Source organism: Hesperophylax consimilis, chromosome 8 (genome assembly GCF_061612785.1).
Source record: "Hesperophylax consimilis isolate HC1 chromosome 8, BYU_Hcon_1.0, whole genome shotgun sequence".
NCBI lineage: Eukaryota > Metazoa > Arthropoda > Insecta > Trichoptera > Limnephilidae > Hesperophylax > Hesperophylax consimilis.
In genome coordinates this window covers 7,488,596-7,509,149 of record NC_142843.1, presented here as the reverse complement: position 1 = coordinate 7,509,149, position 20,554 = coordinate 7,488,596, and the positions used below count along the sequence as shown (strand labels likewise).

Here is a 20,554-nt window from a genome sequence, read left to right as displayed (position 1 = left end):
TTGCCTTGGCGGTGAGTATCAATTTCACCGGGTTATTGTATGAAAACAAAAGTTTTAACAATGCATATTATTTAAATAATATACTTGAACGCTATGTAGGTATCTTTTCAGTATTTACTTTATGTAGATCCTGGAACATTACGTCAACTATGCGTAATAAACTTATTATGAATCCGGTTTGTATATATTTTTTTGTCTTTACGCCGATCATGCTCTGAAGCAGTAGTGAAAATATCACAAAATATAGCCCAAAAACTAGTCCAATATTATTATGTGTGAAAGAAGAGAATGATCGTCGATGGCGTACGTACGAGCTCTCGCTAGTACTAGATACCGTCCTGAAACTACAATTATACCATAGTTCGTTATAGTTCGCATCCATGTTTTTTTAATATTTTTTTTTCGGAAAATTATTTAATTCCACTTATTTTCGGTAAATGCTTTTGATATAAGTTTCGTCCTATTTTGATACAGTTGATCTCTTTCTCAAAATTTATCGTATTCCGTAGAAATTGTATCTAATGTTTTATTCCCAAAGTACACAATTAACTAAAAAATTTTAATTAAAAACAAGACCGTTTTTTAAACCACTAAAATCTCTTCTCGTGTGCATTCCCGAGTCTCTGAAATTATCTGTTGATTTAAAAATTGTCATTTTGTGTAACCTGTATATATTCGAAGAAAATTATTATATGTATTTCGATTACACAAAGAACGTATGTAAAACATAATATTTTTGAGAGGACGGAACCATATTCAAAACACACAAAGCGAAACAAAAAATATCTCACCTTAGTAAACATCATTTCGTATTCCTTCGCTCGATCATATGGATTTTAATGACATCACCCGTAAAACAAAGATTAATTTGAATATTGACTTCATATTTTCTTCAAATTTGCTTGGGAGCTAACCTATAGAATTTACAAAACATAAGCTAATGGCTAATGTGTTTTGGAGAGTCTATTTTATCGTTTTTCGTTCACATCGCAAAGGCAGTTTGTCGCCTGAAAAATTCTCCGAACACTCGGAGCCCTCTTTATCTCTTATCGTATTTTACGATATTGGAATGTATGGAGTGTTACGATATCGGCTTGCTGATCGTAAATCTTATCTCTATGGTCTGATATTCTTATTTCGTAGAAACATTCAGCAAATATACCCCATTTAGATTGTAAAAACCGTGTGAGGTGCGCAGCCGTCTTTTCACGTTCCGTAGGTGTTCCAGTGAATTCGTTTTACATTTTATTTTCCTGCTTATTTAATGTTCTATTTCATTATTTTGTTCCTCGCAAAGACATTGCAATATGCCAGTACTAACGTATCCCTAAAGACTGTTGAGTAGAATGTCAGATCTAGGAAGTCCGACTATTCAGGCAAGGAAACGTTTGAGAGTGGATCAAAATTACAATTCTGTGACAATGTCTCATCAAAACGGTGTGAATTCGGCCAAAAGTTCTATCGATGGCAGTGATAGCGGCAGTGCGGCAGGAAGTGAAAATGATGAGTTCACCGATGGAGATTTCGATGACTCGGATGGTGAAGTCACAATCTGCGATAAAGCGGATGACTCCAAGGGTATCCCCTGCAATGAAGCTGTCAACCCGCACATGTTTCCCGGATTGACCAACGGCGGGGTCCAACTCAGAGACAAGAGCAAGATGAACTCTCTGACCCCGAAGCTGCCACCGGGTCACGAAAATAACGGCATCTTCAATGAGAACAACGCCCTCAACAGCAACGAGGACCTGAGCATTATAGGCATCCTCGGCAAGGACCACGACAGAGTATGTTGAATACCTTGCACTTATTCTGTGACGTTACTTTCGGTTGATTGTTGTTTGCTTATTTGTCACTTGAATACTTTGACCACCTTTGTTGATAAGAAATAGCTGTTTTTAAATAACACTCATCTCAAACATTTACGTTAAGTAGTACACGGTTCGTTGATAATAATATTGTTCAAGGTACTCGGTCGATAAGTGCCTACGTGTCGCAGGTGTAAATGCACTGGAAACTTAGCGATATTTGTTTTAAACTTTAGCATTAGAATGAAATATTATAAATTCTTTAGCAGTATTCTCGGCGCGTACGATTAGATTAAGCTTTCTATATGTGGCCAGACATGATTAATCTTCCGGTGTGCTGCGGTGCGATCCATGCTGTGTTGGTTTTGTCGCCAGTCACCATCATTTCCCCGGATCGCCGATGTTGACGATAATATCATTTATAAATTGAACTCGACCTTGCAACGGATCTCATACGCGTCATCTTGAAACTGCAACATTGCAGTTACATCTCGGCCGTATTGAATGATTAATATTATTGCTATTTAGGTTTCAATTGATCTTTTGTTTTCCAATGATGAATGCACCGAGACACCTGTTCGCGGTCTATTGCCTTGCGGGGCCCGTGCTTTATGTCATTTGCCTGAAGTAGGTTTAATGCGTCACCATTCGCCAACCAAGGAACAACCGGGTATACAATATACACTCAGTGTTATGTTATTGTAGAATGAACTTTAGTGGGGCGGACTAGAACTGACTCGTCGCGACAGCTTCACTTGGTCCGTTCTTTTTTTCTGGTCGACGTCGACGCTAAACGGATTCTGAAAGGTAGGCTATGCGGATTATCGAGGAAATTTACAAGTCGCTCTCTGGTCTAAATTAGTTCTAGTACGCGCTTTCTCAACTGCTATTCTGTTACGCATATTTGCTGTTAATCATGGATCTAATTGTCTTAATTTTTTTACAATAATTACGCAATCTACTTACGAGTGGAATAGTGTTTTTATCGACTGCTTTATTTATTAACTTTTCAACATTTCCGATTCCTTTTCCTCGCATTTTTGTCTTGTATCTTAGTATAATAAATATAATTGTTTGACCATTTGATATATTATTAACAGCACGGAAGGACACTTTAACCTACTGGGGATAACATAGTTCCTAGTTATTTCAAATATGTTTTGATATAAGTGGCCTTAATTCATATATTTTCTATTCTTCCCCATTTGTTTGTTTATTTTGAAATACCTGTATTTACTCTGTTGAGCTACAGCGCTGATTACTGACTGGGTACCATTATTTCTCCTCCATTGATAAGATTGTTATTGTATTGTTTACCTTGTGTGACGTAAACAATGAAAACAGAGGACAAATTGGTTTAGACATATGAAAAGACTTGTTATTCACGCGAAATGTATATCCCAAAACAATAGTTTGATCTCACTGGCATCGGTTCGAATTTTGTACATTTTTAATTTTCCTCCATTTTTATCTTTGACTATTTGCATGTTTGCACTGTTTGCAATTTTCTGAACCCCCGGTAGGTATTTCACAGCTTTCCAAGCTAAAACCGCGAAAATAGCTAAAAGTGACAAAATATGAAAAATTGGGTTAATGTTGAATAGCTGTATCTCGAACACTATTAACTTCACAGAAACTGTTTTGATTGTAAATTTGGTTTACTTAAACATTTTTTGCTTAAAATTAGTCCTTTTGTGGTTTTTTGGATTTTTGACAAAGATCAGGAGACCTGCCGAGGTCGAAAATCTTTTTTTTCATTAGCCCTCTGTCATGTACAACAAACCAAAAAAATCAAACCAACTACCTACTCCATTTGGTGCTAAGTATCTCCTTCTTTAAGTGATAAATTTACTGTATTAAAATGTTTTATTTGCCATGCAGCTATATAATGAGGTAAAAAAATTGACATTGGCATATTAAATTTATTTTATTCCTTTAGATTTACACACAGTACAATATGATACAAGATATAATTAAAACATTTTTAGTGATTATAGATTATTGTACCTTATCAGGTCGAAATTATTGGTTCCTAACTAGGCAAATTGCCCGTTCCAAGGAACCAAAATATGTGAAAGTAAGTGTGTGATTTGTCTATGTCTATAATATATCTCATTAATGTTTTAATTTGTGATGTTTAATCGTTACAATCTTATGATAGAATCGAACTTGAGCTGTTGTGTATGTTTTAATTGTGTATGAGCAATAATTAGAATAGTGGAAGATACATATAGTGTGTGATTAGTCTATGTCTATACTATGTCTATTTATTATGTGACGTTTTTTAACATTTTTTCAGATTCTCCTCTACCCAGTCCAATCAACCATTTAGTTATTATTGGGCCTATGTAGGAAATATTACAAGATTTTATGTTTAATTCAGGGGGGATTTTGTTGTACAGTTTAGGTCCCAAGTATGTGTGTGTCTTTTAATACTTTGCCGTATTTCTCGTTGGGATCATAAGGTCATTTCCGGTGTGGCTTCTTGTGATATGTTTATGGTCAATTTTATTAATATTATCTAGATTTTTATGTACATGGATTATAACCTTTTTTATATAGTTTTGACGAACATCAAGTACATTAAATTGTTTAAAGAGCTCATCGCTAGAGAACCTATATGGTTTGCGCATTATGACTTTCATTATTGATTTCTGGGCCTTCATAAGCGAATCTAGAATTGATCTTCCTGATGCTCCCCAGCAAATGCAACCATACTTTAAGAGGGGGTTGCACAGTCCGAAATATATTTTTCTTAGATCTACTTGTCTAATTATGTTTCGCACTGCAAAGAAAATATGAGTCAGTTTTCTTACCCTAGTTGTAAGATTGTCAATGTGATAATTCCACTTAAGATGATTGTCTATTATAACACCTAGGTACTTTTAGTTAGGTTCAGTATTATAGGAGTTACAGTCATGATAATGTGTTTTTATTGTGTGTGTTGTACTAGGTTGTCCCTTTATAGTTGAGCTGAATCTCATGTATTTGGTTTTAGAAGTGTTCAGTGTTAGTAGATTTTTGTTAACCATTGTTTTATCACATTAATTCCACTTTCAGCAAGTTTGTGTGTGTCAGTCCAGTCATCTCCTTCAAAGATAGCTACCGTATCGTCTGCGAATGTAATAATTTTTCCACCGATTGGTAGCTCGCACAACTCATTGATATAGATTATAAATAGAAGGGGTCCCAGTGTGCTTCCTTGTGGTACACCAAAGTTAGTGCCTAGTGAGTTACTCAAAGTTTTACCAGTTTTGAGTTGCTGGCTTCTACCTGCTAGGTAACTCTTTAGCCATTCGTATGGCATACCTACAATTCTAATATTTTGTAGTCTTTTGAGGAGTATTTTATGAGAAATTGTGTCAAAAGCCTTGGCTAGGTCTAAGAATATTGCGATGTTTTTCTTTCCACGATCTATATTATTAGATATATGTTCTGTGAGTTGTGTTATGGCGTCGTCCGTACCTCTCCCCGATCGAAAGCCGAACTGATTTTTGCTTAAAAGTTTTCTGTTCTCTATGTAATTACTTAATCTATTTTTGAAGATTTTTTCAATAATTTTTGATAGCGCTCAACAGGGATATTGATTATATGATATTATATGGTCTTATTAATACGTTTTGAATGAGTCAATGTCTTTCATTCAAAGTCAAAGTCATTCTTCCATCCGAAGAGTAAAAATGAGTAAAGGTATGAAGTTTATTTACTAAAACCAGGGGATTATAAAAAATGTCTTCACTATTCATCTTCTTTTTTACCATACAACTGATTCAAATTGATCATGAAAAAAATCTTATGAGCTGTTACCGAAATGCTGACTTTTAACTAACGGAATATTGCCATTAGTTAAAAAACGTGAGGTTAGAATAACAATAATTATAGCGGTAAGTGGGGATTGTTTATAGCTGCAACTTGAGAGGCGTGTTGATATTTTTGCATGCAGGGACACATGTTGACAAAGTAGAGTGACTTTTATTCTGTGGTGATAGCAGGGACGGCCCTGAACCAAACGGCACCTGGCGCTAGTAACCTCAAGGGCGCTGGTTAAGGTAAAGGTTATTATCTGCACCTTGGCTACTTGGCGCCTTCGCAAGTCGGCGCCTGGAGCGGCCCTGGGGGATATCTAAGGCAAGCAGTAAACTCGTAAAGGGAGGTTACTTCGTCCTTCCACTAGTTCCCAATCAAGTAATAAAAGAAGACTTGTGAGCTTTTTGTGGATGGTAATTAAAGTCGATGTTATCTTTGGTTTCAGGCGGAAGCCCGTTTGGCGGCCAGGAGAGCAGCGAGAGCAGAGGCGCGTGAGATCCGCATGAGAGAGTTGGAGCGCCAGCAAAAGGAACAAGAAGAAAATGCCGACCGCGTCTATGACATGTATTCAGGTACAGTTAGCACACAACAAAACAAATTTTATGGGCAATTTGCCTTTTTTAACTCTCCCTCACAGAAAGGGGGGAATGCATTATATAACTAGAGTTTTTTTTGCCATATCTAATTTATTTTTTACATAACATACTCTACATTTTAGACATTCCTAAAAAAACTATTTGATAAACAAACTGCATTTAACCCTTGATTTACCCGGTGACTTCATACATATACAATTTACCTGGTGGAGTCCCCAGGACTCCCGGAAATAAAATCGTTAATTTAACATGAAATAAAACACTTTTTTAAATGAAATGCTAGTTACATTTGTTTATTATATATTTGGTTTTACAATGGCATAGGTTTTTACTTAAAATTATAGAATCACGGCCTTTTATTAAGGAACTTCTAGAATATGGCACTTTTTGTAACAAAATTACGAGACCTAACTTCTAGTCTCAACATTTCAAAAAAAAACTTCAAACTAATTTTTAAAGAAATGTAACAAAAACATAATCAATTCTTATAAAAAGTAAAAAAAAAACCTGCAAGACCTTCCAGTCACGGTTGGTGACACAGTCATTGCTTATTTTTTTTTGTACAGCTAAGGCACACAGGCTTAGTACAACTATAGCAAATATATAAAGTTTTCCTCTTTAGACGCGGTGGACACAGGTGACAATACTTTCTCTCATTCCGGGGAAAAAATATAATAAAAAAAAATAAAAAAAATACCGTAAATAGGCTAAAACTGTAAAATTAACACCCCGGTGGAGTCCCACGGACTTCACTAGCGTGGTTACTCACCTATCGGAGCCACGCACATCGACGACCGCTCTCCCTCGCGTTTGGCGCGTCCCTGCGTGAAGCTACTGGAACGCACAATTTGTATTTCCAAAAACGAACAGTTTTATGAGCGCTGAAAGTTTTCAATGGAGTCCCAGGGACCTACCGGGTAAATCAAGGGTTAAAAAAATATCCTGTTTCAATTTTTTTTTAAATATTAAATAATAACTCTTCAATTCCGATGAAAATACTCTCCCCTCTCCTCCCCGATCTACATAAAAAAAAAAAAATTAAATTCCTCGCCTCAAACAAGCCACGAGTGCAGTCACAAAAGGTGCATTTTAGTGGAAAGGGTTAAGTACAATGAAATGTATTTCAGTTACCCTTGATTTTGTACCGTCTCTTATACTGTTATGCGTTACTCAATAATTGATGGGCGAAAATGAGCGACGTCCAGTTAAAACGTTTGGTAGTGGCTAAATCTAAGTGTTAAATGGGGGACACTAGTGCCCCCTCCGGGTGACACTAAATTTTTACCTTCAGGTACGTAAAGGTTAAATCAAGCAATATTACTCTTAGTTTGCATACAATATCTTTTCATTAAACCATTCTCTACCTTCCACATTAAATTATATGCAAATAATCCATGTCTGAAGTACTATTATCTGCATTCATTTTTTTGGTCATGCATGCCCATTATTCTAATCACGGTGTGAAAAAAACTAGTGGTACAAGCGGTAAACTGGGGAATGTACTGTACATCACACAGAGAACCCAAAAACACAAGTTTTTTCAACATTCAAATTTTGTTTTGCAAAATTTAACATTTTTTTCGTAAAATGTGAGGTTAAGAAACTATTTGAGCTGGGTCTACGCTTCGACACATTTTAATAGACAATACTGATAGTATCCTCCTAGTGGCAGATTTTTTTCAAATTTGACTCAAAAACTCCAACTTTGGACTCAATTTATTCAAAAACGAAAGCTAAAATACTAAAAAAAATATTTCAGAAAATCAACTACAAAAGTTTCACCAGTTCCACTAGTTTTCCAACCGTACCACTAGTTCTCCAACCGTACCACTAGTTCTCCAACCGTACCACTAGTTCTCCAACCGTACCACTAGTTTCCGGACCCCATTGGGAAACTGAAAATCGATAGGCATTCTTTCTTCATCACTTTACCTTTCTTTTAAAAATTATTTATCCTTATTTTTTCAATTTAAGGTACTGCAACTACCAAATTGATAGTATGGGGCCACATTATGGCGAGTAAAATTAATCTACTTTTATCATGACTGCTTTGACTTTGCAGCAATACTTTTTGAGTTTTCAAATAAATAAAGCACATGGCACAGGTTGGATGGGTGGTTGCCAACACAATAGTAGAACAATAAATTTAGTCTCCTGAGTTTTCAAATGAGTCAACGCAGCTATTTTAATTTTACCGATACTGGTTTACGAGTTTTCTGTGATCAGTTTTAGCTCAGCGTCTAACAATGTGGTGCCTATTTAATTTTATCTGTGTAACATTAAGTTTAAATTTTCTGCTATCTTTTCCTATAATTGCCTTACTATCGGTTTAAGGTAAGGCAGAAGTATATATCATTGTTAAATAACACAATATTCAAATATTTTTCTCAGAGAACACTAATTTAAATTCGAGTCATAAATCTCATAAAAATACAAAATATGAGTGTCAGATATTTAAAAGGCAACACTAATTGTGTTTTGGCAATGGTGCGTTAAATTTCTCTAAGAATATGTTATATCATTTTTTATCAGTGCAACGGTAGTTTGCGCGGCGTCAATATTTCATTCCAACCCACTGAATAGACAATACACACTAGAAATGCTTTCCACATAGATTTTAATGGAAATCTATGTCATCACTGACTTAGTAACTTTTGGTTCAGCCCATTTAGCATGTGCTCTGGCTCTCTTACACCACCTATCATTGTATATCGCTGTCACATTAATTTGATGAAATGAAAATTTCATAATGATGATGAAACGAATCTCTGTATTTAAAATTGAAACAAAAAATGATCGGTCCTTTGGATCACGAAACACGCCCACATTACATTTATTTTGTTCTTCTTTATTCTATGTTCTAATCTATAAAAAAATAGATATTTTCTTTTCACCTATTTCTTTTTATTTAATCATAGAATTGAGTTGCGAGTTTTTTTGGCCAGCGATATTAATTATAACTAGATGGTAAAATTCCAGATACAACGACTCGTGTGGCCCGAGTGGGGTCCAGGGTGGTCAGCAGCGCGCCGTCTTCAGGGAACTATCACTCATCGCGCCGCAGCTCCGAAGACTCGGTGGAGGAGATGGGCAGCATCAGGGACATTAGAGTGAGTCAGATTTCCTTTACAAATTATATTTATTATTATGACATCATTTACGACTTCACTTATGAAATACTTGTTATTTTGTGTTTTATCTTTGGATTGAAATAATAATCTTTATGATGGTGTTATTACCATTTGGTTTTTTACTCTCTTTTCATTAACGAATTCATCGTGGGTATTGTGTAAAATTGTGTCATGATGTGACTTTATGCTTCATGGTTATACACGGTGTCCGGAAACTCGTAGTACAAGCGGAAAACTGGAGAATCTACACCACATGGGGAACCCAAAAAAACATAAAGTTTTTTGATTTGAGCATTTTCAAAAAAAAAAAAACCAAAAAAAAATATTTTTCGGCTATTTTAGGGTTAAAGTTTTTTCTGGTGTTTAGGGTTGAATAACAGATGTTTTAACCCTGCAGAGCAGAAATATTTTATGATTACACCGGGTTAAATGAAGGGTGATTTCAAAATAATGCTTCAAATCCGAGTTTCTTCATTTGTTTTACTTTCAAATAGTTTTAATTAGTTGGGTACTTTGATCTTCAGTAATAATTTATAAGAATTTGATTAAAAAAAAAAAAAAAAAATCAACTTCAAACTCGATTTACTCGATAACGAAAGCTCAAATAAAAAAAATATATACTACAAAATCGACTCCAAATGTGATGTAGATTCACCAGTTTCCCGCTTGTACTACGAGTTTCCGGACACCCTGTATATATGGTTACAGAAATTTGAAAACATTCTCTGTTAACCGAAAGATATTTACATATTTTTTATTTTAAATCGGTCGTGTAAGCAGATTTATTAATATTGAAAGTCTTTGATTTATATCAATAATGGAGGAAATATGTGGGCTGTGGAATGGTTCATGTTTTTGGTTGTAAAATGTCAATAGTCAAAAAATTAAGATCTAATTACTTCTTCAAACACAGCAAACTTATTTTGTCGTATTTTATCAACACATAGCATAGGTTGTTTCACAGAAATTCAAATGTAACATTGTCATCAAATAGCCATTCACCTCAATTTTGTTTTTTGACATTTGAAAGGTCCCCTTTAAACGCCGATTCTAGGTGCGTTTCAGCTTTCTGTCCAATTGTAATAAGCTGATAAACTTAACAACATGTTTTGGTTTACAGCACGAGCTGAAGGAAGTTGAAGAGAAGTTCAGAAAAGCCATGATTCTCAACGCCCAGCTGGACAACGACAAGGCATCCTTCTCTTATCAGCTTGAATTGCTCAAAGACAAACTGGAGGATCTACAAGAACAGTATACACAACTTCAGGTAATGCATCATAGATGACTATTATATTTGTTTTATCAAATGTTCTTTCAACAGATACTATTTTTGAGCCGTAAAATTTTGTTCATATTTTTGTACTACAATAGTAATTGAATCCCTAACCCCCTGAACTCAAGTCAAATGCATACATTATAACAATACGGAGCCAGTTCCCATGCAGTGTTAGGCCCTTCGCACATGAATATACTTTCAAGATACGTGACTCTGACGCAACCACCTACCGATACGCTACTCTTTGATGCTGGTTTTCTATACATGGCGCTACCTCAAAATATACTGAAGTTGAACATTTTTCACATGCAGCCGTCAAGTTAACACAATGTGACTCTAGTGACGAAGATGATAATATTGTTCTTCATCATATTTACAAGCTTAAAAAAACAATCTAAAAGAAGATTTTGGGTTCACCCATATAATGAAATAAATGTTAATTGTAGGGCATTCCTGTAAATTATAGTTACATAAATATGGATATTTTTCCACCTCCAGAACAAATTTAACATTCAAATCACTTTCGGACATCATTTCTGTTTAAACCTAACCGTTTAACGAGTAGTAGATATTCACACGCAAATCACGTAGCGTGGTACCAGCAATGTCAGTAGCGTGCAACTGACGTCAAAACCGCAGTCGAGGCGTATGAACACTAGCAAAATGGTATGGCTATACTCACGAGCGGCGCGTATGATATGCGTACGAAAGTAGAGTCACTTGTAAGTGTCTCCATGTACGAAGGACCTAAGTTTTAATTTATTATTTTGGTGGTGTACAGTAAACATGATTTCAGTTCCTTTTTTTTTACTCGATAAATCAGTGTTCTGGTATTAGATTATGATTTATAATTTAAAGATATCTGTTACAGTATAGGGTGGGATTAAATATCTATTTACTATATTTTAAAGCCCTGTTTCATTTGATTACACTTTATTTAAGTATTTGATTCATAAACAGATTAAGAAGCATTAGATTTTTAATAATCCTTAAATTTTTTGTGATGAATGAACAGCAACATATTAATTTTGTATTATTTTAAGAGTATTACATATTTTTAGTATCCAGTATTAGTAAAACCAAATAAAATAAATGATTAAAAATACAATCTCCAACACGATTTAAAAAATATAGTAAATCAATTATTATTATTACCGTCCCCAGCTTTTACGCAGAGTTTTTTTAAAAATCTGATGTAGACAGTGTTTTACATTTTTACCTCTTGTTTTGAAGGTCAAGTGTCGAAAATTTCGGAATAGAACAGTAGATTTGTATAAAAATCAAATTGCCCAGCACAGACAATTTTTTTTGTAAATTAAGTAATGTAAACTTCTTTCTTATTATTAAACCTAGGAATGCGGGACTTTTTTCTACAACCCTTTTAGTATGAATTTAATTTCAATTAATCGATAAGGATACTCTATTTCACTTGCCACACTCTGAACCAATCATAGACCTTTTTCAAGAAAATGTGTAATAAATCAGTGAAATCACTCTGTACATTTGAATTCCAGTAGTATGCTTATTATGAAGACGTATTGGGACAGGGTAAATTATATTCTAATGTTGCAAAGGGGTAAACTTGAACAATTTTACACCCAATGATTTTTTTATAAAAAAAATTTCACATTGTATGAAAAAAACCAAGAAAACTATAATTATATAAAAGTGTTTAATTTCCAGCGTGAACACAAAGACAAGTGCCGAGCCTTTGACTCTCTGACTCGCGAGTGCCGTGCCACCCGCGAGGAGCTGGAACGCTGCACGGCGGCGGTGCTGCTGCGTGACCGCTGCATCCGCGAGGCCGGCATGGAGCTAGTAGCTGTGGAGGGGGACCCTGGTGAGGGAGCGGGCGCCGCCCTCGTGTCCTCGGCGGGCAGGGAGGCCCTGGAGCAGGCCGGCCAGGGCACACTCGGTACCAATACACCTTAATAATAATATACTTATGTCATCATCGATAGCCTTATGCAGAGGATTGGAGCAGGATTGGCAAGTGACCACAACTAAATCCTACCGTGGGATGTAGTGCCATGATTTTGATGAACATGAATATGACCTTAGCAGGGAATCTGTTAATTCGTAACCATCTCTTGGCAATCATTGTCTAGCTTAGGATATTCCTCAAAATTTGCCGAATCTTGGCAATAATCGTCAGTCTATCTTATCTGTTGTCCACCTCTGTTTTTCTTTTCCAACCAAGGACCATCATCCAATGATATTGTGATTCCAACAATCATCTATCTGTAAGTCATCCTGCATGTCCGCGTAGTTCCACGTGATGTTGATTGTGATGATAATGTCAGTCACCACAACTAAGGTTTGATCCTTATCCTCTCATTTGTCTTTCTATCTTACTAGGAGATACCTAGCCTAGCTCTTTATTTGATTGCCAAATTCCTCAACATTTTCGGTTGAGTCCATGTTTGCGTTCCGAATGTGAATACTGGAAGTACGTATACATTTGTATTATTTGGTGACAACTCTCTTTAGTTATTTGCTCCCTTGAGCAACAAACTTTTTGCATCCACTTTATTTTTAAACAAAAAAGAGTATGGGCGCTTTTATAATTCCCACGGCGATGGCAACGGCAACAGTTAATACGTGTGATGGAGATGTATTGTAATGAATTCCATTTTTCCTTTGAGGGAAGCAGACATATTGGTCCTCATTTCAACAGCTCTTTCTTACACACTATTATTTAGTGTGTTAGAAATAGCTGCAGCATTATTGTGATACAAACATACGTTTTATGTTTTTTTTGTGCCGTAGTGGTACGAATTATGATTTTGTAAAAAACAAACAGTTTCTTATTGGGTGCTTACACATTTACGTGTACATCAAACGATTATGTGTATTCCTTTGAATGTCCACATTATTTTATTGTTATTTATTTTGTTGTAGATGTGCGATTGCAGACTCTCTGCTCCGAGAGGCAAACGCTAGAGAATGAGGTGAAACAACTGAAGGCCCAGCTGGAGGAGGAGAGGTCCAGGAAGAAATCCACAGTTCACAACTCTTCCAATGGACCCGTCAATGGCTCAGACAGCGACTCTGATTCTTTTGATCATCAAAGTGAGTCCTTCTAGAAGTACATAATACAATAATAAGATAACAGTAACACCCCGAATTACGTAAGCAATACGTTCCTTAGATCTTTACGCAACTTGAATTTTACGTCAGTTGGCTTTTTAAATAATAACACGTATCCGTACAATGCTATTCGTTAGAATTAAAAAATTTATGTAGCTCTTTCAATTTTTTGTTTTTCTAATTTTCCAGATTTCATTTTACTCTTTGAATTTATGTAAGTTTCGTGTTCAGTAACTTGAATTTTTACTGTATCCAGAAAATTGCATTTAAGTGTGTACATTCTATGGATGTTTAATATCTGGAAGCATGAAGCATTTTTAAATACTCGGGAGTCAACGCAGAAAATCTTCATCAATGACAAGCTAACCCCACAAAATAAGCACCTCCTGTTGTTGGCAAAGTCGACAAAAGCTTTGGGATACAAAAATGTATGGACGAAGGACGGTCAAATTTTATTATGAAAGAGCGACGACTACTCTATAATACGAATTAATGATGCAAACGACATACCATTTCAGTAAACATGTACTGGGACATGAGGAAGAAATCTTATCACCTTGACTATTAATATAAATAACTCAAAAATTAATTATAAAAATAATGTTGCATAAAGATTTTACCTACCCCTCCTTGCAATTATTCCAAGAAGTTGAACTATTAGATATAAGAAAAATTTACTGTATGCAATGTTTGAAATATATATTTTCACGAAATGTATACTTTACAAAAAACGAATGCATTTGAGGTTCCCCTATGCAAAACTAGGCTTGCGCAGAGACATGCTTTTTTCATTGCACCAAAAATTTACAATGCACTCTATCAGACTGTAGAAATTAGATGTAAAAATATATCGTCTTACATAAAAATGTAATAAAGACTTGGATCGTTACCAATGACACAAATACTTACCTGCTATAACATCCTACCTGCTGTAACTTTACAAATTCTTAATTTTTATTTAACTTGTTTTTTTTTTTAATAATTTTGTAAATACGGAATTATTTGTTTTATAAATATTTTAAAACACAATGTTATAATTTATAATCTTAACTGCATAATAAAACATAAGTATACCCACGAACTGGCTATGCCTATGTGGGATTTTTTGATATTATACATATACACATACTATTGTATTATATTTTTTGTTTAATTGTATAATTTTTTTTTTCATCTTCTATCTACATATAAGATAAAAAAATGTATAGTTCTTTTTTTTTTACTTAATATAAAATTTATATATTTATATGTATGCAACAAAAAATTTATTAATAAATAAAAAAATAAAAATGCACTTTGTGTTTTAAAATATACTATTTCTTTGTTGCAGGAGAAAATTCAAAATTGGTTGCCGATTACAAATTCCGTGCCTGCAAGGCCGAACAAGATGTGCTGACTCTTCAGGCCACGGTGGCTCGCCTCGACAGCCAGGTGCTCCGCTACCGCAGCGCCGCAGAGCAGGCCGAGCGCATGGAGGATGAACTCAAGTCTGATAGGCGGAAACTGCAGAGAGAGGTATAACCAAAACACTTTCCTTACATTTCATACTCTCACTTCAAACTGACATTAAAAATACTACATGCAGACTTATCAGTCCGTTGCTTTACTTTTCATGATATCTTCAGACATAGGAAGGAATTTGTGCTATCATTGCCGTATGGCCATTGCTGTATGGTCGTCCCGCTGAGAGCTCAATACTATTGCTGTTAAGTGTGTTGTTTATGAGAAAGAGGGAGAGATTACAATGTAGCTATCGGCGGAATGCTTGCCTAAATGTTAGGATATTGTTTGTTGCATTGAGTTAAGGGGCATACTTTACAATGATTTCTATTATTGCAGGAAATAGTAGTTGACTTCTGGAAGGAACTGGGTGTTAATTAATCACTTTGGTACTTATCTTTACATTATTGATTGCTGCACTGTTCCCTGGAGTTTTACGCGTCCCATTTTAACTTTCCACATTGTTATATAATATCTTCGTTATTTAACCTCTCAGGCCAATTTTTTGGTTTTTGGGAACAACTCATATGGTCTCATACAAATCGTTGTATCCCCGTACTGTCATGGTCTTTCATCGAGGAGTTCATTGAACATTTTGAAATCTTTATAATAAATATTGTTTTGCGTTGCAGACAAACTTGTCTCAGGAAGCCTAAAATCTATAATTAATAATTGGTCATATGGCAAAAAGGAGTTACGATAAATGATACTCTAAAAAGCCTGTTTACATATTTTCATAATTTTTTTTAGTTATTTCCCAAATAAAATTTGTACAGCATCCAAACTAGATATGTTAAAAACTCTAAATTGCTATTTTGTTGTGGGTTACAATAGTTTACAGTTTACGAAGAAGGGGTCGATTTGTCTAATAAAATGTGTTTTAGTTTTTTTCCATTATCAGTAATTTTAGTTACAAGAATGTAAGGGATTCATTTAAAAAAAAAAAAACAAAATAACATTTCCAAAAGTATGTGTTTATTTCTAATAATAAAATTTAAAAGCGTGTTTTATTAAATTTTCTTAAACAGTTTTTAGTTTTCGAATACATTCAGAAATATTCCATTTATTTCGATTTATTATTAATAATTAAATCAAAGCGAAAATACTCCGACCTTCGGACAGAATATGCCAGAGACCTGAGGGGTTAAATATGTAGCGAGTGGTTGAACATTTGTAACAACAATTTACATTCATAATGTTTTATTTGTGAATTTTTCCAACAGTCCCGCATCAAGTGTAACTGATTCTAATGTGCACCATTAATTCTAAACACAATTATTTGAATGCATTTTTTCTTCTCATGTATTGTAGATAACAGAGGCGGAGAAGCGCATTACGGCACTAGAGGATGCTGAGGATGTTTTAATACAGAGATGCGAGAGATTGCATGACGAAGTGTCTAATTTGTAGTAATATCCCCATGCCGCAGTTTCAGAGTAAATCCACGAAGTTTGTCTAACTCAAGTTTTACTGCGTGTTCTTTGTTTGGTTTTGGCGTTCTTTTCCCCGTCCCTTCATCACGCATTTTATCTATCTCTTCCTCAGCCACAATATTATATTCTAAATATTAATTCACTGTAAATAATAATATTGATAGTGAGCTACATACTTACTGATATTAATTTACTTTTTAATATTGCATTTACTCTGATAACAATTATCAAAGATTTACTGATTATTTTCTCAATGATGGCATACAGACAGATAAGAATGCTATTTCAATGACCAAAGGCATGTTGTAAATAATTTTCTCTGCAAAAATATTTCCAGAGAAAATTGTTATATACGATAACTAAATTGTTATATACGATTATAAAATTGTTATATACGATTATAAAATTGATATATACGAACTTGAGTTATTTCATATTAATCAAAGCGTATTAGCTTCATATAATCTTGAATATCAAACCACAAGAGTGGTTGATAATCTAAATGCAAAACCAATATTAAATTCATGTTGTTTTAAAGTACACCTACAATGACATTACAATACATCTAGACCTGTTATGGTCTCACAAAATTAAAAGAAACTGTGGCAAGTAACAAACACAGTTTCCAATAAATTTTTAATTTAAACGTTCATCATGTATGACAAAGATTGACATTCAAAGAATATGTGTGTATGAATGAAATAGATATAGGATTGGGCGAAATTCTCGTATTTAAAAGTTGCGACGAATACTACATACTACATCACGGGTGTGATTTAGATGACAAGATATGCTTACTCGCTCACACTAAGACGAATGCGGAACTCTGTATGAGACGGCATTTTGGCACTCATTTACGCAATTTGGTTAGAGATAGTACACAATCTCATGCGACGTGTGACAGTTTAGTTCTAATACCACTAAATTGAAAGTACAAAAATTAGCATTTCTGCCACTTTTGAGATCTTTACAACACGTTTACAGTTTGTAATGTCATTGAGTACCTACATAATTTATTTTCATATTGTATCATGTTGTCATTATTGGTGTCAATCTATTTCAGGGATATTTGTATGTAATACATATTATTGGGGATGGAGATGTTCTACGTTGCTGGTTGTTCAATGCATACTACATATTACTTGACGAGTGTCAGTCCACATCAACTGCAGTGTTTGCTTCTGTGTCCGTCTACCTCTCATGGCTAAGTGCATGAATTGTAATATGATTATGAAGGGAAGGTGTATGATGTGATGCATGTGACTAACCCGATGTGGTAATGTTTCAGGCCCGGGAAGCGCTGAGCCGAGTGGAGGAACTGGAGACTGAGAATAATCACTTGAATAAACGTTTAGACAAACTAAAGACTGCCAAGTCTGCCTTGCTCAAGGAACTCTGACAAGAAACATGTCCACGCAATGACCACTGATGACTGATGACTGATGTGTTTTATATGTTTATATTGTGGTAAATGTTGAGACTTTTCAGTTGCTTGTTTTGTAAAGGGTGTTGTGATGGACATTTTTGTGTAATTATTTTGCCGAGTAATTAGTTATTTGTTACTGTGGAAGAGCCATAATATTATTTGGTATAATAAAATTTTGATGGGTAGTTTTTTTATAATATTGAAATTTAAGTAAATTGTGTCCATAATACATATTATATGTGATGAATCGTTATTTTGCCAATACATAATAATATATTTCTCTTTTTAAGGTACTTGTAAATTTTGGTTGTTTATTGTTTTAATTCCATTCATTTTACAATAACAAATTCCAAACATGGTAACATTTATTATTTGTAGGTACATACATATACACGTTGTGTGTATATATCACCCGATATGATGCTGAATGAATTTCTACCAGTTAACCCCTAATACTTTAACTGTAACTTACTGTATCACATGTAACATACTTATTTAAATAGTTAAGTTATTTAACTTGTTTGTATATCTTTGTATGTAATAGGAAAAATTTCCAATTGTCAACTTTAATAATACTTAGCCAATTGACTTTGTGTGAACAAACATCACAGAGGTAAATCTTAATCAAAGCTTTTTATTTTATTTATTTTACACGGAGCATACACGCAAGTGTATTGGTGCTGATGTTACTAATTTATTCTGAGCTAACACTTCTTCCTCAGTGTTATATGTATTATCTGAAAATAGAAATGTATAATAAATTTGTAACACAATCGTGTCTTTTCATTTTACTAGAAACACCCCCACAATCTATAATATACCGTCGCCCCAAAAGCAGAAAGGCACTTGTGCAAAAATTGACTTTTGAATACAATTCATTGAAGAAGATAAAACTAATAAATCTAATCCAAATATGAAACAAAACAAGATACAGAAAATAAAAAGATAATAAACAACCTACATTCCCTTCAGCAACATTGTTCAAAATTGCCAAAAATTGAAAACATCTATAAAAAAGACTCAATATTACAAGTATTCAAAGATAATACATTGAAACATTTAAAACTTAAGTAATTATTAAGACATAAATATAACATCCAAATTCCTCTAATTTCTACACCCAAATGCACAATAATTATATTTACAAAGGGATAATATATTTTAATAGTCTTCCCGAAGAATTTAAAAATAATAACAGATTTGGTATTATTATTCAAGAAAAAAATACAGTTTTCTAATAAATTAACAAATCGAAGGAGCAAACTGCATCCTTAAGGTTAAACGCAACGCTCGTTGTATTCTACGTGTTCACAGATGGCGTTAATTAATTAATTTTGTTTAAATACGCTTTTGCAAGGTATTGCTTTACAATATTAAGACAAATCATTTGTTTGCGCCCGTATATACGCAATATGAATATGAATCAATAGTTTTGTTCGTTTAAAGACTTAATTCTTTCGAGAAAGGCACACAAATACAATATTTTACCGATGATTCAATCCAATCTTGTATTTGTATTTGCTTTTGGGGTGACGAATATCATTACAAAGTTTACATTTTGTAGGTTGAACTGTTTTAAGGCACAGTAAACACTACACAGGAACATAATATGAATCCTATAATTTCTATACCCGCTATATCCGATTTTTTGACAAAATGATCTGAGTATGACATCTTGTTCACATTTTTGCCAGCAACAAGAGGAGCCAAAAATTGAGTTATAAAACCCTCCTTATCACGACCAAAAACCATGTTAAAACTGCGAGTGAGAAACCAAATCCGCTATATCATACAGAAAGTTACTATCAAAACGTGCTATATCGGATTCAACCAATCACAAGCAGTTATTTTGCCAAAATACAATATGGCCGCCGCTCTGACGCCACGCTCGTGTGTCAAAATGATCTACGCGTGTGTTTCTAAACCCGCCATGTCGGCTCAGTTGACTTTCAAAAGCCTCTATATCACGAAGTGAGTATCAAAATCCGCTTTATCCATTTTATTTATCGAAATTACTTAATTATTGCTACACATATGTAGAAAAATAAATGCTTTTCGAAATTTTATTACTCCAATTCATTATATAAAAAATTGTAATGCAATTACTTATGTACGCTAGAGATATGACAGTTTTCTCCAAATCAATGAAAGTTGATATAGCGGGTATAGAAATTACACGACTCATATATAGAAATTTACATTCCTTTTTTTATGGTACCTTTATGTTTCACACTGCGCCATGAGCTGTCTCAAACATATAAAGACCATAATTTTTTTGTTTTCCAATATACAGGTGTCCCAGGGTAAAGTAAACTTTGAGAGGTGATTCTACATGATGGTAGAAGTAAAAAATAATTAATTTTTTTTTGAAATTCCAATGTAAATTTTCCCTTACAAACAATTCAACTTTTAAACCTAAAAATGCTGGAATTTCGAAGTTATTTGCCATTTTTACTTGTACTATCGTGTAGAATATCCCCCGAAGTT

The 20,554-nt window shown here is 34.2% G+C and overlaps 1 protein-coding gene across 8 annotated transcripts in view; it reads left to right on the top strand.

The window, feature by feature from the left end:
- Positions 1-18,840, top strand: part of LOC149421516 (leucine-rich repeat flightless-interacting protein 2) — a 62,951-nt gene extending 44,111 nt beyond the window's left edge. For 2 of the 8 annotated variants that reach the window (XM_089634826.1, XM_089634828.1), the window contains exons 2-9: positions 1,298-1,787; positions 6,061-6,187; positions 9,176-9,321; positions 10,463-10,609; positions 12,302-12,533; positions 13,520-13,690; positions 15,039-15,223; positions 17,930-18,840. In XM_089634826.1, the coding sequence (XP_089490952.1) occupies positions 1,347-1,787; positions 6,061-6,187; positions 9,176-9,321; positions 10,463-10,609; positions 12,302-12,533; positions 13,520-13,690; positions 15,039-15,223; positions 17,930-18,040 (1,560 nt within the window). In that variant the 5' untranslated portion in view covers positions 1,298-1,346 and the 3' untranslated portion in view covers positions 18,041-18,840. Of the gene's footprint in view, positions 1-1,143; positions 1,788-6,060; positions 6,188-9,175; positions 9,322-10,462; positions 10,610-12,301; positions 12,534-13,519; positions 13,691-15,038; positions 15,224-16,519; positions 16,658-17,929 lie in introns of all 8 variants that reach the window. The other 6 variants (XM_089634832.1, XM_089634831.1, XM_089634829.1 and 3 more) reach the window with 5 other exon arrangements.
- The last annotated feature ends 1,714 nt before the right edge of the window (positions 18,841-20,554 follow it).